The sequence below is a fragment of the Anguilla anguilla genome, chromosome 18 (assembly GCF_013347855.1).
Source record: "Anguilla anguilla isolate fAngAng1 chromosome 18, fAngAng1.pri, whole genome shotgun sequence".
NCBI lineage: Eukaryota > Metazoa > Chordata > Actinopteri > Anguilliformes > Anguillidae > Anguilla > Anguilla anguilla.
The window spans coordinates 18243588-18255788 of record NC_049218.1 but is presented as its reverse complement, the minus strand read 5'-3'; the positions used below and the strand labels follow the sequence as shown (position 1 = coordinate 18255788).

General features: G+C 42.7%; 1 protein-coding gene across 1 annotated transcript in view; it reads left to right on the top strand.

Annotated features, from left to right (window-relative positions):
* The window catches only part of dntt (deoxynucleotidyltransferase, terminal), a 59444-nt gene that overhangs the window by 6043 nt on the left and 41200 nt on the right, over window positions 1–12201 (top strand). Inside the window, exons 3-6 of the mRNA XM_035400920.1 lie at window positions 4622–4732; window positions 8858–9028; window positions 10153–10224; window positions 10812–10935. Coding sequence (XP_035256811.1) covers window positions 4622–4732; window positions 8858–9028; window positions 10153–10224; window positions 10812–10935 — 478 coding nt within the window. The remainder of the gene's footprint in view (window positions 1–4621; window positions 4733–8857; window positions 9029–10152; window positions 10225–10811; window positions 10936–12201) is intronic.

Below are 12201 nucleotides of genomic sequence, written 5' to 3'. Positions count from 1 at the left end.
TCTGTGTAAAAGCCTTATGACACAGCAGGCACCAGGCTGGTTTCATAAATACATCTTGACATTGCTCTAGGCTTCTTTGCTTTCAAAATGTTATCCTTTTTCTGTTATAAATATTTTACCTTCCATCTTCCAAGGTGAATAGAAGCACAAAGCCATTTAAAAATAATACATGTAAGATGCAGAGGTGAAATATTCCTTGTTTGCTGTAAACTGAACCGGCACTGAACAGTCTGTTTGTGATGGATTCTGCACAGAGTAGAGCTCTGCAGAAGGTGTCCATGCGGTTATTATCAGTTCAGGGCTCTCCCCTATTGATGATATGTCCCCTTCGCTAGGTGTCTGGATTGGAATTTTATTTTTTATTTTTTAAAAGCCAGCTTTTGTAAAGTTTATTTAGGTGATTAGGTCTACGTTAACTGAACATAACATAGCATAACATAATGGTGAGAACAGGCCATTCAGCCCAAAATGCACGCCTGACTAAATTAGTGCTCTGATTACCTACAGACTAGATAGTATCTAATCTAATCTAGTAGTTATGGTAAATGCTCACCTTTGCACATCCTTGACATCAAGAGCAAATCGGTGCGTCGACATCTCAGAACAATTTTCTTTGAAAAGTCTAAGTTGAGGACAGCTGTTAATTGTATCCAGGTGAATAATAACATGAGCAAAATAATATTATTATGATTATGATTATACATCTTACCTCTCTGTAGCGGTGTCTTTAATCATAGGTTTAGTGATTGGCTCATTCACTGCTCCCCTGCCTGCTCTGTGTTATCAGTAGGCCAGGCCCCTTGCTATTCTGGGGGATTTCGGTGACATGGTATGACACAGAAAAACGTGTGGGCCCTTTAACTGGATGCATTCCGTCTCAACCTTCGAGCCGAATCGCAGGTTCGCTGGGCCCTGAGTCTGTCAGGGGGCGGGTAAGCAAAGGTGAGACACAAGTCATCAGCGTCTGCAGTTTGACTGGAAATCTATTCAGTGTGATCTGATACCTTCAGCACGGAGGTGCCTTCAGTGCTGGATTAGCTCCATGGCACCGAAGGCTTTCGGGTTTACAGTCCAAAGATGAGCTGAAGTAGCTGTAACTGAAATAGCATTACTTACCTGTTTGCTTTATTTAAAAAAAAACATATTAATAAATAAATATATGACACAAATATTTTCCAGTTTGAGGACAAGGGTGCTGTCAGCATAATTTATCACCTTGCATATCTCTGCTGCAGGGACATTTCATAGATAATTCCTGCAAATATAATTTTCGTTCAATTGCTCTCTTGAACATTGATATTATATCTCTAATCCTTTTCATACATTACATATGAAGAACAATTTTCTGTCAGAATGAAAAGCCAATTTAGCAAGAAGAAAATTAGATTGGGGTTGCTTAATGCTTTATGTTTTAAGTTAACGGCAGTAATCTTTCATAGTGCACGTATTGGTCATGCAATCACCTGACACAGCAATCCAGACCAAATGAAACAATATGAAACAATACGGAGACAGTTTATGCAGCTATTGCCTGTTTATTTGGTCAAAATATTCTGATAGAATGTTCTGGATTTCTGCAGTGCTGGGAATTGCTTTGAAGCCTATTGTTTGCTTTCTATTTCATACATTCCTTCTCACCATGTTCTCCTTTGCTGGACACAACCATGTAAGTAAAAAAAATATAATGGAGGTTTAATCTTAATAAAATGAACACGTTCATAAATAATGTATTCTTGTAACAAAACAAGTGTTAAAGTGTCTATGCTAAAACTCTGGTTTTGAAAAAATGGATTCAAGAACAAAATATTGCAAACAAATGAAGTATAACTATATGATGTATAACTTTCAGTGTTGCAGACTGCCCAGGGAAATACAATCTATTTCACAAACGGATAATGAGCTTCAATGTCAGAGAGGAATTACAAACAATTCACCGTGATTAGTGGGGCACACTGTCCTCCATATCAGATGGAAATGACATGTTGTAATGAAAATCTCATTTTAAGCTGACTCCCACTGTGCTTTCAAATGCGGCGATGTTTCACAGTGATTTAGCCCCTTTCGTTTGGTCAATCAGATGGATTTTGCGTCGGCTGGCTGTTGTCTTGCGAAAGATTTTCGAGCGTTTTGACTTGCGTTGGTGTGCCTTCGTGTGACAGACAGGTGTGACATGGTTCAAAGTGCGGTCTCCACACTTCCTGCCCTGTTTTTTGTGCGAGATGTTCAGTTACTTTTTCCTACCTGTATCAAAACAATTTGTTGGAAATGTTCTGCTTTGGTGCAAAGCCTGTGGTTCGACTACGGGTCAATGTTTTTAAGCAATGTTAAAGACGAGAGGGTAGGTGAGAAATGCAAGGAAACCACTGAAATACAGAAGTGTGAAGAAATTACTAAAATATGAAAATACAGTCTGACACATCTGTGAAGCTACATGTACGACTAAGGGCCATATTTATAAAGAATGCCGCAATTTACCATCAGGGCCACACAATTATGCATTGCTGCATTCAATTTAGTGGGTATTTACTAAGGCTGGTTATGATAATAAGCACAGCCGCAGTGAGTTCATTTAAATGCACTGCTGGTATTTATGTCTTGCGTACGGCAGGAAAACAACATTGCTGTTCCGCTCCATCGGTGGTGAAGTCGGATTTTGGACAGGTGTCAGGATCCATGGATGCAATGGATAGGCACCTTTTCACCTTAAAAATTGAACATGTCTCATTAGTTAAAACTTCAGAACACATTTTTCATAAATGTTTAATTCCGTACCCATTGGCCAACCGCCTCCAGAGTCACCGTCTCTCAACTTCTCTAACAGGCAGCCGTTCCTGAAGATAAAGGAGTTATGTGTTTAAAAAAAAGATTCTCTCCTTTCGCATAAGTAGGGGAGAGTCGCCATAAATGTAAAGCTTGATACAGGTAACGAGATCAAGAACATTTTATGTAAAACGTGGCTGCCATAGCCATTTCAGGTTAGTACATGTGCAATTCAATTCTTCATCACCTCCCCAAGAATGAATATTAGGGAATATTTCCAAAATATTGTTTTTGAGTTAAATAAAGTTTAAAAAAACTGTTCCAGAAGTAATTTTCAGGTATAAGGCTTTATTATTATTTGCAATAAACCAAATCATGCATCATTTAAAAAAGTTAGCTGTCCTTGAAAAGTTAGTATGATTTTTGGAGTGTATTCTGAGTGTTACATGGTTGCAGAATGCCATCTAAAGAGAAAACGAGAGCATTGGTACCCAGAGAGATTATGGAGGGGGCTTCAGATTTGGAGATTGGGGACAGCAGATGGTGTTGAAAACCATCTACATGTAGTGTCCTTTTCGGGAGACTTTAGGCATTTTAAATGGTGTTTAACTTCTTTAATAAATGTTCATTTTACTCATCAACCTGTTTGAGTTTTTAAGTTATCTTGGTGTTTTTAATGTTAAATATATCCAGCTAATTTGCTTGCTGTGTTGTCATAGGCTCATCTTCTGGATGCTGTGTTAATGGAAAAGGAACAGCTACCTGATCACAGGCATTTATAATAAGCACACACCAGTCCGTATGGTCAGAAATTTGCTTAGTAAAAGCTTACCTGAGTATTAGGAAACAAACAAAGGCAGCTTTTCACATCTATTTGGACGTTACACAACTCAATTCATGGTATGCTATTAAGTTTCTTGTGCATCCGTTTTTTTTACATACAGTATTTTTTCATGAATAAAGCCCCATGCTTCATAATCTGAGCATGTGACTGGTCGCACGTTACCAGTAGAAATGTGTTTTCTTGATTAACATTAGTGTGTGCTCAAAAAAACCTGCGTATGCACATTATAGGTCATTTACTGTTACAATTATTCCGCACCTCTGATACAATCATACAGACCAGGTGGTATGAAAGTAAATGGTATGACTGCATACCTTGGTTTTAATTGTATCTGACTGGAATGAGTTACAGTATGAATAACTGAAACATCTAATGACTACTGACATGTCAAAGCTGTTAGGAGTAAAATGTGTGCTAGGTTCAATATTTTCTGAATAAATTAACAAAATCCAAAAACTGTTACATTCATGGTACTCTCCCCTACCTTAACATGCTGACGATGTCTCCTCTTAAGAATAGCCACTCTGATCTTGTGCCGGAAAGAAGTTAACACATGCTTTTCGAAGATGTTAAAAAACAGACACAATTACCTTTGCCACAAGGGCCACCAGCTGTGATAAATCACCTACAGCAGGTCATATGCATAAATTTCCATTCTCTCCTAGCATATTTTTACCGTCTATCGTCATAACGCCTTAAAATACATATACATTAGCCCAGACACGTAAATTTTAGCGATGCATTTTTCTCGTTTTACCAGCACTAAACTTGTTTTACCAGCACAAAATGCTATTTGTCTGGTTAGCGACTATAAAAGCACTGCAAATCCTTAGTAAACATGGCCCTAAAACTCTAACTCAGTTAGGTTACACTGTGACTTGCTCGTCATTTCGTGCAATCCTTAAAACATTGTCCTAGGAGGCTTGACCTGGGGCTTAAGGACACACTTGACAGAGGCATTGTTAGAGTTTGGCCTGTGAACATTTGTATTCAAATGTGGACAATGTTCCTCCACAGGAGAAGCACCCTCTGGTGAAGCCATGCCTGCCGACTGCGCCACTTTGGACAGTGTCACAGTACGCATGCCAGAGAAGGACCACAATGGAGAACCACAACAAGATCTTCACCGTAAGGACACGCGCATGCACATGTGTGCGCATACACACACACACACACACAGACACATACACACAAAATATCAGACACACAAACCTGACCACTCCCAGACTCTCAAGCGCATAGAGCCCAGACACAATGGCCGCCTGATTAGACACATTAACCGACAAATGAGCGGCATCTGTGAGCCTGTGCCCAATGAGAACAGCTGAGGAGGAGAGCGTGCCATGTGCCATGGACCACATGCAGCACATGCCCAATTCAGACAGCTCTCTGGGTGAAACTCCACACAAACAATAATAGATCTCTAGCTGAGCTATCTGGGCAGCTTCCCACCACTAAGGAGGGCTTTAGTGGGGTGGGAGGGATTATTCATATTGTGGTGTATCTAATCCTAAAGATAAATATGACGGCTTCAAGAGGGTAAATATTGCCTTTGTGACTTGTGAAGCAAACAGTGGGACTGACAGAAAGGCTGAGAACAGAGTCCATCTGCAGTTTGGTACAGTAAATGAATGAAAACCAAATATATACCAAAGAAACAGAGCATATCCTGTGTGAAAAATGACCTATTCACGCATGTGCACACACACACTCCTATTCAAAGTTCACAAAATAAAAACATTGTAAAATGGCAGTGACCAATTTTAAATAATTAATCTGTGGATTAATATGCATTACGTCCCTGATGGTTCAGTGATGCCTGACAGTTTTCAGCGATGTATATTTACCCACACACACACACACACACACACACCTTTAGACCTCATGCCATATGAAAACATTTATAAAATGTTGTTAAAATGGTGTCATGTTATTTAAAATAATTGCCTGATTGCTCTCTGACTGCTCAGTGATGTCAGGCAGTGGTCTGGATTCTATGTGCAATAAGTTACATGTCCTGCCCTCTCTCGTTCACTACCCTGTTACCGTGGGGGGAGGGGAGATGCTATTCCACAATGTCTACCCAAGATCGTCTGAAATTCTCACCCAGTGTCACCTCTGGATGCAGGATGATGGTTAATGAAAACCATGCACATAGGGAGCCAACAGGTCGCTCTCGAGTTCTTTCCCTACCCTGGCTGAGCCAGGCCGCAGCCCTGACTGGGCTAAGGGCAGTGAGACAGGCAGAGCTGCTGAGCTGGCTCTGCACCGGGGCCTTCTGGACCCAGTCGCAGTGGGAGCAGGTGGCAGACCCATGGGCTCCTTTCAGGGGTCCCCCTAATTAAAACCTTCCAGACGCTCTGGAAGCAAACTGAGCGTTTTTTCCGTCCTCACTTTTTGTTTACGGCTCAGAGAACAAACGCTGTGCATCCTGCAGGACGGGCCACCAACCACAGAGCTCCTTCAGCAAGAGAGATCGCACGCTGTCCTTCAGATGAGGTGCTACATTGAGGTCCAGACTGACTGTGATACTTTCTGAAGGGGTAGTGGCATTCCAGCCATTCTCACTTACAAAAGGACAGAGTGGGCACTAATGCCTCGTCTGTGGAAAACGTGAAAGTGCACCAAAGCAGAGTGTCTAACATTGCTTTCTGATTCTACCATCAAAATGGTGGAGGTGTAGGCCTATTGCTGAGGAAAACATTAATTGTAGCTCAGTAGTAGGCATGAGTCAGAACCCATGAAAAGGTACCATGCAGAGTGCAAATGGCTGTAGCCATTAGAGACAAACACTGTGCTTATTTTTTGCACCACTTTTCATGCATTCAGTCGCGCTTATTCACTCATTGCATTGATTAATTCACTCACACATTCTTTGTCCTGGTTTTCTACTGTAAAATGCAAATCCGAGGAAGACTTGTGTTGTTCTCGCAGCATTACCATTGCTTGGGGCACAGGCCTGACAGCTTGTCTTTGCGCATAGAACAGAGCCGCGAGTTAGCGAGTATAGCCCAGGGATTGAGAAGGAGGAAGCAGCTTCCAGCGTCCCATGGGGCTCTGAGCCCTGCGGTCCTGCTGACACGGGGTGGAGGTGCAGGTGCCTGCGCACCATGGGAGTGATGAGCACGGTGTGCAGGATGAGTAGGACTAGAGCCAGCACTCCCAGATTGGATTGGCCTGGCGCTTCAGTTAGGAGATTAGTATGTGCTTTTTGGAAACCCTGCCAACTCACAGGGCTTTCCCAAAAAAGGTGGGATACTGACCCTATTCCTGTTCCAGCGGGAGCGCGGCTGGCCTCCTCAGCTAAGTATGCTAGGGGGGACACGGCATCGTGGGATTCTGGTTCATCGCCCATTGTCCTCTGACAGCAGGGTTTCTCACGTGTAAGCGGTGTCTCTTTCTTTATGGGCCTGATGTTCTGTCCCACTGTCCAGAACCTCATCCCCTGACCCTTGAGGGTTCTGCCTTCTCCTTCAAGATTCTCATAAACAGGTGGTCAGTTTCAGAATTCCTTATGATCCATACTCTCTACTTCCTTACTCTTTGTCTTCATCCTTTGTCCTGGGGGCCACAGAGGTTGCTGGTTTTTGCTTTTACCTTAAAATAAAAAACCAGTTCAGACCAAAGAAGCCAACTGTGCACTGCTTGAATTGATAAACTGAGTGCTGAGCTTTGATGACTACTGACACATTCTGTGGCTCTCTAGGATTAGGGCTAAGCAGTCTTGATCTGTGAGATTTTTTGGTTGATAACAGGAAGTCCCAGTGCTATGTTATGATTCAGGGATATTCACGTGAAGATGTTCCCACTGATGGAATGTTCCATTCAGCCAATTACAAGAGACAATGCCCTGACACAAAGACTTCTGCCCTTTTTCCTTGGACTTGTCTCATTAATTTTCTCCCTCAACATAGAAACAGTGAGTGCAACATGATTAGAGTCCGTGTATTCACTCCCTGTAATTGTACACAACACATGTACTGCATTTCAAAATCACGCATGCTTTTAAGAGCCCTGAGCCAAACACAAAAGACACACAAAGCCAGCCTGATGTAACATGAATAAACTCGACATCTGTTTACAGGAAGTGAGCTGCTTTTAGTTTAAATGGATGTGTTCCTGATGCATGTTTAATATAACTCCCCCCCAGAGGAGGGGACAAAATGGGAGCGGATGGTGTGAGTTGGGGGGAGAAGTCAGTTACTGAAATGAAATGTTCTACAGCCCTTGCAGCACAATGCTGTTAATATTTAAAAGGCTTCTGAAAGCCTTTTAACTTTTTTGAGAGAAGGGGTTAAACGGTCAAATGTTTTCCTGACACCAATTAAACTGGATATATTTCTATTCGTCTTTGTTGGACATTTTCTGGGTTTTTTTCACTGGACTTTGAGGAAACTTTCACTTTTTAATGATGAGCTTGCAGGTGGAGCCTCTCATTTGCTGAGGTGCAGTGCTATAATCTCTCCACCTACCATACAATTTCCTGCTTCTATGCTTTGGTAGTGCAGTACTTGACATTGTACTGAAATGCATTATGAAAAAAAACAAAACAATTCTGGATAAAATGCTTGTCAAGAGGGGGAGTAGTGTCAGATGTTTGCACATTTTTTGTTCTGCAAATTGAGGTCGAGACTGAACACCATAGTGTTGGGACTGAAAATTCTCTAAGCACTTAAAAGCAATGGGGAGCAGGGGTTGGGTTAGCATGGTCGTTTCAGCAATGCAACAGTGCACATGAATAAGCAAGTGGAATGCAATAGCCTGCAGTACCTTCTCTGTGTGTCAATCTCACCTGATATCTCTTCTTTAGCCTCCACCAATGATTTTAAAGCACATACTTGTAACCCTCCACTGTACAGTAAACACCCCCCACTCAGTCCCTTCTCTGTTGAATGTTTCAGAAGAGCAGCTCTAGTGGTTCCCAGTGTCCTGCAGCACGGGAGCCTTCATGCAGGCTCCACGCTGCGGTGGAGAATTGGGAAATGACAGGTTCCTCTTCAGGGCTCGGAAGCCTGGTACTACCATGCGGTCAGTTGAGATAGACCTCTGAGTGCAGTGTAGCGTGGCGGAGAGGCGCTGTCCATACCCAAATTTCACTACAGTCTGCCACGGGTCAGCTAGCACGACGTGCAAATGCTCACCTGATGTCTCACTCTCTCTCCCCTTCCCTCTCTCTCTCTCTCTCTCTCTCTCTCTCTCTCCCTCCCTCCCTCCCTCCCTCCTCTCTTGCTTGCTTTATGCCCTGCTCCCCAGGATGCGTTTGATATTCTGGCGGAGAATGCGGAGTTCTGCGAGATGGACGGCCCCTGCCTGGCTTTCATGCGGGCAGCCTCAGTCCTGAAGAGTCTGCCGGGTGCAGTCGGCCATCTCGCTGACCTGCGAGGCGTTCCCTGTCTGGGGGACCAAACCAGAGCTGTCATAGAGGTAGCCCCCGTCTCCATGACACCACACTGTTTCCAGCAATCCCTTCTGACAGGCTGTCAAGGCCCCCGTCACTCGGAATAACCTCAGACGAACCCACTGTCATCCTGACCGGATTGTGAGGACCCCTGGCCTATGCACTGCAGGTGGCAGGAGGAAACGCCTGTTCAAAACATGTTAATAAATTCTGCATATGGAATACACGGACAACAGACCAAGATGCCACACCCCCACCCCCCACACCCTGACTTTGAATTCAACAGACTGTATGCCATATGGGGGACTGGAAAAGCACACTGAAAACTCAAACATATATTTCTGATTATATATTTAGGAGGATGGTTGTACAGACAAATGCACTCATCTGCAAAATGCTATCGGGGGAAATACAGGTCATTTGCTGGTATTTAAACACAAAGGAATACAAATATAAAATTGTACGAAACATACACAAATAATCTTACAGTAGGTCTTGATTCATTCAACATTAGCTCCTTGACTCACATGTATACAAAAGGGTTACTCATATTTGTTACAAACACAGTCTGGTGAGTTAATTTTGGTGATTGCTGAGAAAAAAGCAACTCTTGTATTTAATTGGGAGTCAAGGTTATAATGACAAATTGATTGAATCCAGGCTTTACTCTTTTTCTTTGTCTTGTATTCAATCAATATTCGTCTTTAAGTAAACAAACACGCTTTTTCTTCACAAACTTTTTCTTTTTATTATCACGGAACGTGACGAACTGTGCTTGTGAAAGAAACTGAATGCAGTTCTGCATTCAGATTTAAGTCAAAGTTAAGGACAAATGTTTATTGAATCCAGACCTCAGTATTTAGTAGAGATGGCTGTGGTTTTTTTCCCCTCTGGTATGCTGACATCTGCTGCAGAAGATCATAACTGCTTAACTGAACAATGATAATCTTTCTCTCTCTTTCTCTCTCTCTCTGTCTCTCTCCCGGCACGCACACACACACGCACACACACACGCACACACACACACACACACACACACACGCACAATTATGGAATAAATATGACTTTAAAAAAGGGCTCTTGAAGTGTGGGATTGCTCGACTGCAGCGAAAATAAATAAAAATGTTTGGATGCTTTCTCTCCTTCACAGGAGATCCTTGAGAGTGGCATCTCCTCCAAAGTGCGGGACATTCTGAGCGATGACAGATATCAGACGCTGAAGGTGCTTTTCGCCTCTCACCATTTTCACACACAGCTCCATCATCCCTGGCTTGTTTGTGTGGCAGGAAGGTTTTTTTTTTAAAATCAAGGTTTCGAAAAATGTTGCAAAATGAGGGAAGGACTCCTGTTTTTGTTGTCGAGATGTGACTGAATCGTGGTTTACATTTCCTTGCTGTAGTTAATAAATTTACAAAAAAATTATCTCGCCTTAGACCACAGTGTTGTTTGATATAATTCAAAGGTGATCGTCACCACTTCCCCTTTCTCCCCCTCCGAGATAGTTCCCACTTTATTTCCTTACTAACCTGGGCCATTTCTCCAGAGACTTCCACAACATAGGCTACTGTCAGGAGGTTTTCCCATTCATATAACTGGTTATTTCCTATGTGTTACATAGAATTTATGTTCTTAGGTTTTTTATTTTTTAATGTAACTCCAAAAAACTATTTTAATTGCACATAAGGTCTTTATGTTTTAGTGCCTTGTGCCATACTGCTGCTCAGTCTCACTCAGCTCCCTTGCTATAGTCATGTTTGTTCTGTGAAAGAATCAGGCCAAAACAGTCCCACATTCTGGTTTTGTTGGCAGCTCTTCACAAGTGTGTTTGGTGTTGGACCCAAAACTGCAGAGAAGTGGTACCGGAAGGGCTTCCGGACCTTTCCAGACATCCTCACCGACCAGGGCGTGCAGCTAAACAGGATGCAGAAAGCAGGTAATTTAATAACCACACACTGTGCTGTTTCCACTCTGCTTAAAATAAATACAATTTAAATGGATGTAGGTGTTTCTTCTTGGCAGGAAACCTCTATTAATTCTAAACCCTGCAAAGAAAAATAAAGTTTCCCAAAACGTAATGTATGTTCAATGGAAGGCAGAGATGGAATCACATGACAAAATAGGCGTTTTATATTTCTTTTATGAGTTTTTTTTATATATATGTAAAAGCACATTATTTTGTAGATGAATAAATTTGACAGTGGTGCTGAACGCATGCAGCTGTGCCGGTCTCACAGATGGACGGGGGGGTCCGGAGGGATACTTCCTGACAGAGGCGGCGGTGATGCGCTGCAAACTATTAACACTCCGCCTAGCCGCAGTTTGTCTGGCGGGGGTTTAGATAATTAAAGGGCGCGCAGGGTCATTCTCCAAAGCTAAAGGAAAAAAAAAGAAAATCAAAGCGAGGGGAAATATTTTTTTGGCTGGACGTGTGCAGGGCTCTTGCGCCTCCCTTGGGCTCTCCAGTGGTATGGGTGCTCTGATGTCCCTGACACACAGGTTAATTCCGGTTTACATCCCCGTTCAGCTTTGTGTAGGTTGACCAAACCTGCGCTATGCTAGTTAGGCAGGGTGTGGATGGAGGTTCTTCTTGCTTCACTTTTAAAAAGGTTGGACACAGCGGTGGAAGATGTATTTCAGAAGGATGAATTGGGATAATCCCAGTCCTAACCCTAACCCTGGTCCCTGCATGTCTCCAGAGTCTGCCAAGGTGGATTCAACAGTACCTTTGAGGATTCTATTTTTTTGTCCAGGGATCTAATTATTGGCTAAGAAATGTATCTGGTGTTAGAGTTAGTGACTAAGAACCCTATTAGCAACATCAGTTTTGCTTTGCTGACGGATACGGGTGGATAGACTGGACCAAAGAAATACAATGCTATGGTCGTGTTGATTAGCTGCAATCTGAAGGAACATTCAGATAGCTTTGGTTGGTTTTGTTTTTGTCATGCAAGGTAGAAGGCAGAGGTTATGAACGCATGTCGTGAGATTGCCAATTAATATGTCAGGCTTTTCCAGAGCCCTGAGGGGAAAGAGTCAACAGCGGAGAGCTACAGGGAAGCAGATAGAGCAGGGCTGGATAATGGCTCGGATTAACCATCTTTAGTATAATGCTGGAGAGATGCTGTGAAAAACTCTAAATGTCACAGGCAGAGCAGTCGAATTTAATAAGGCACTCATTCTCTTTGCCAGCAAGAGATAA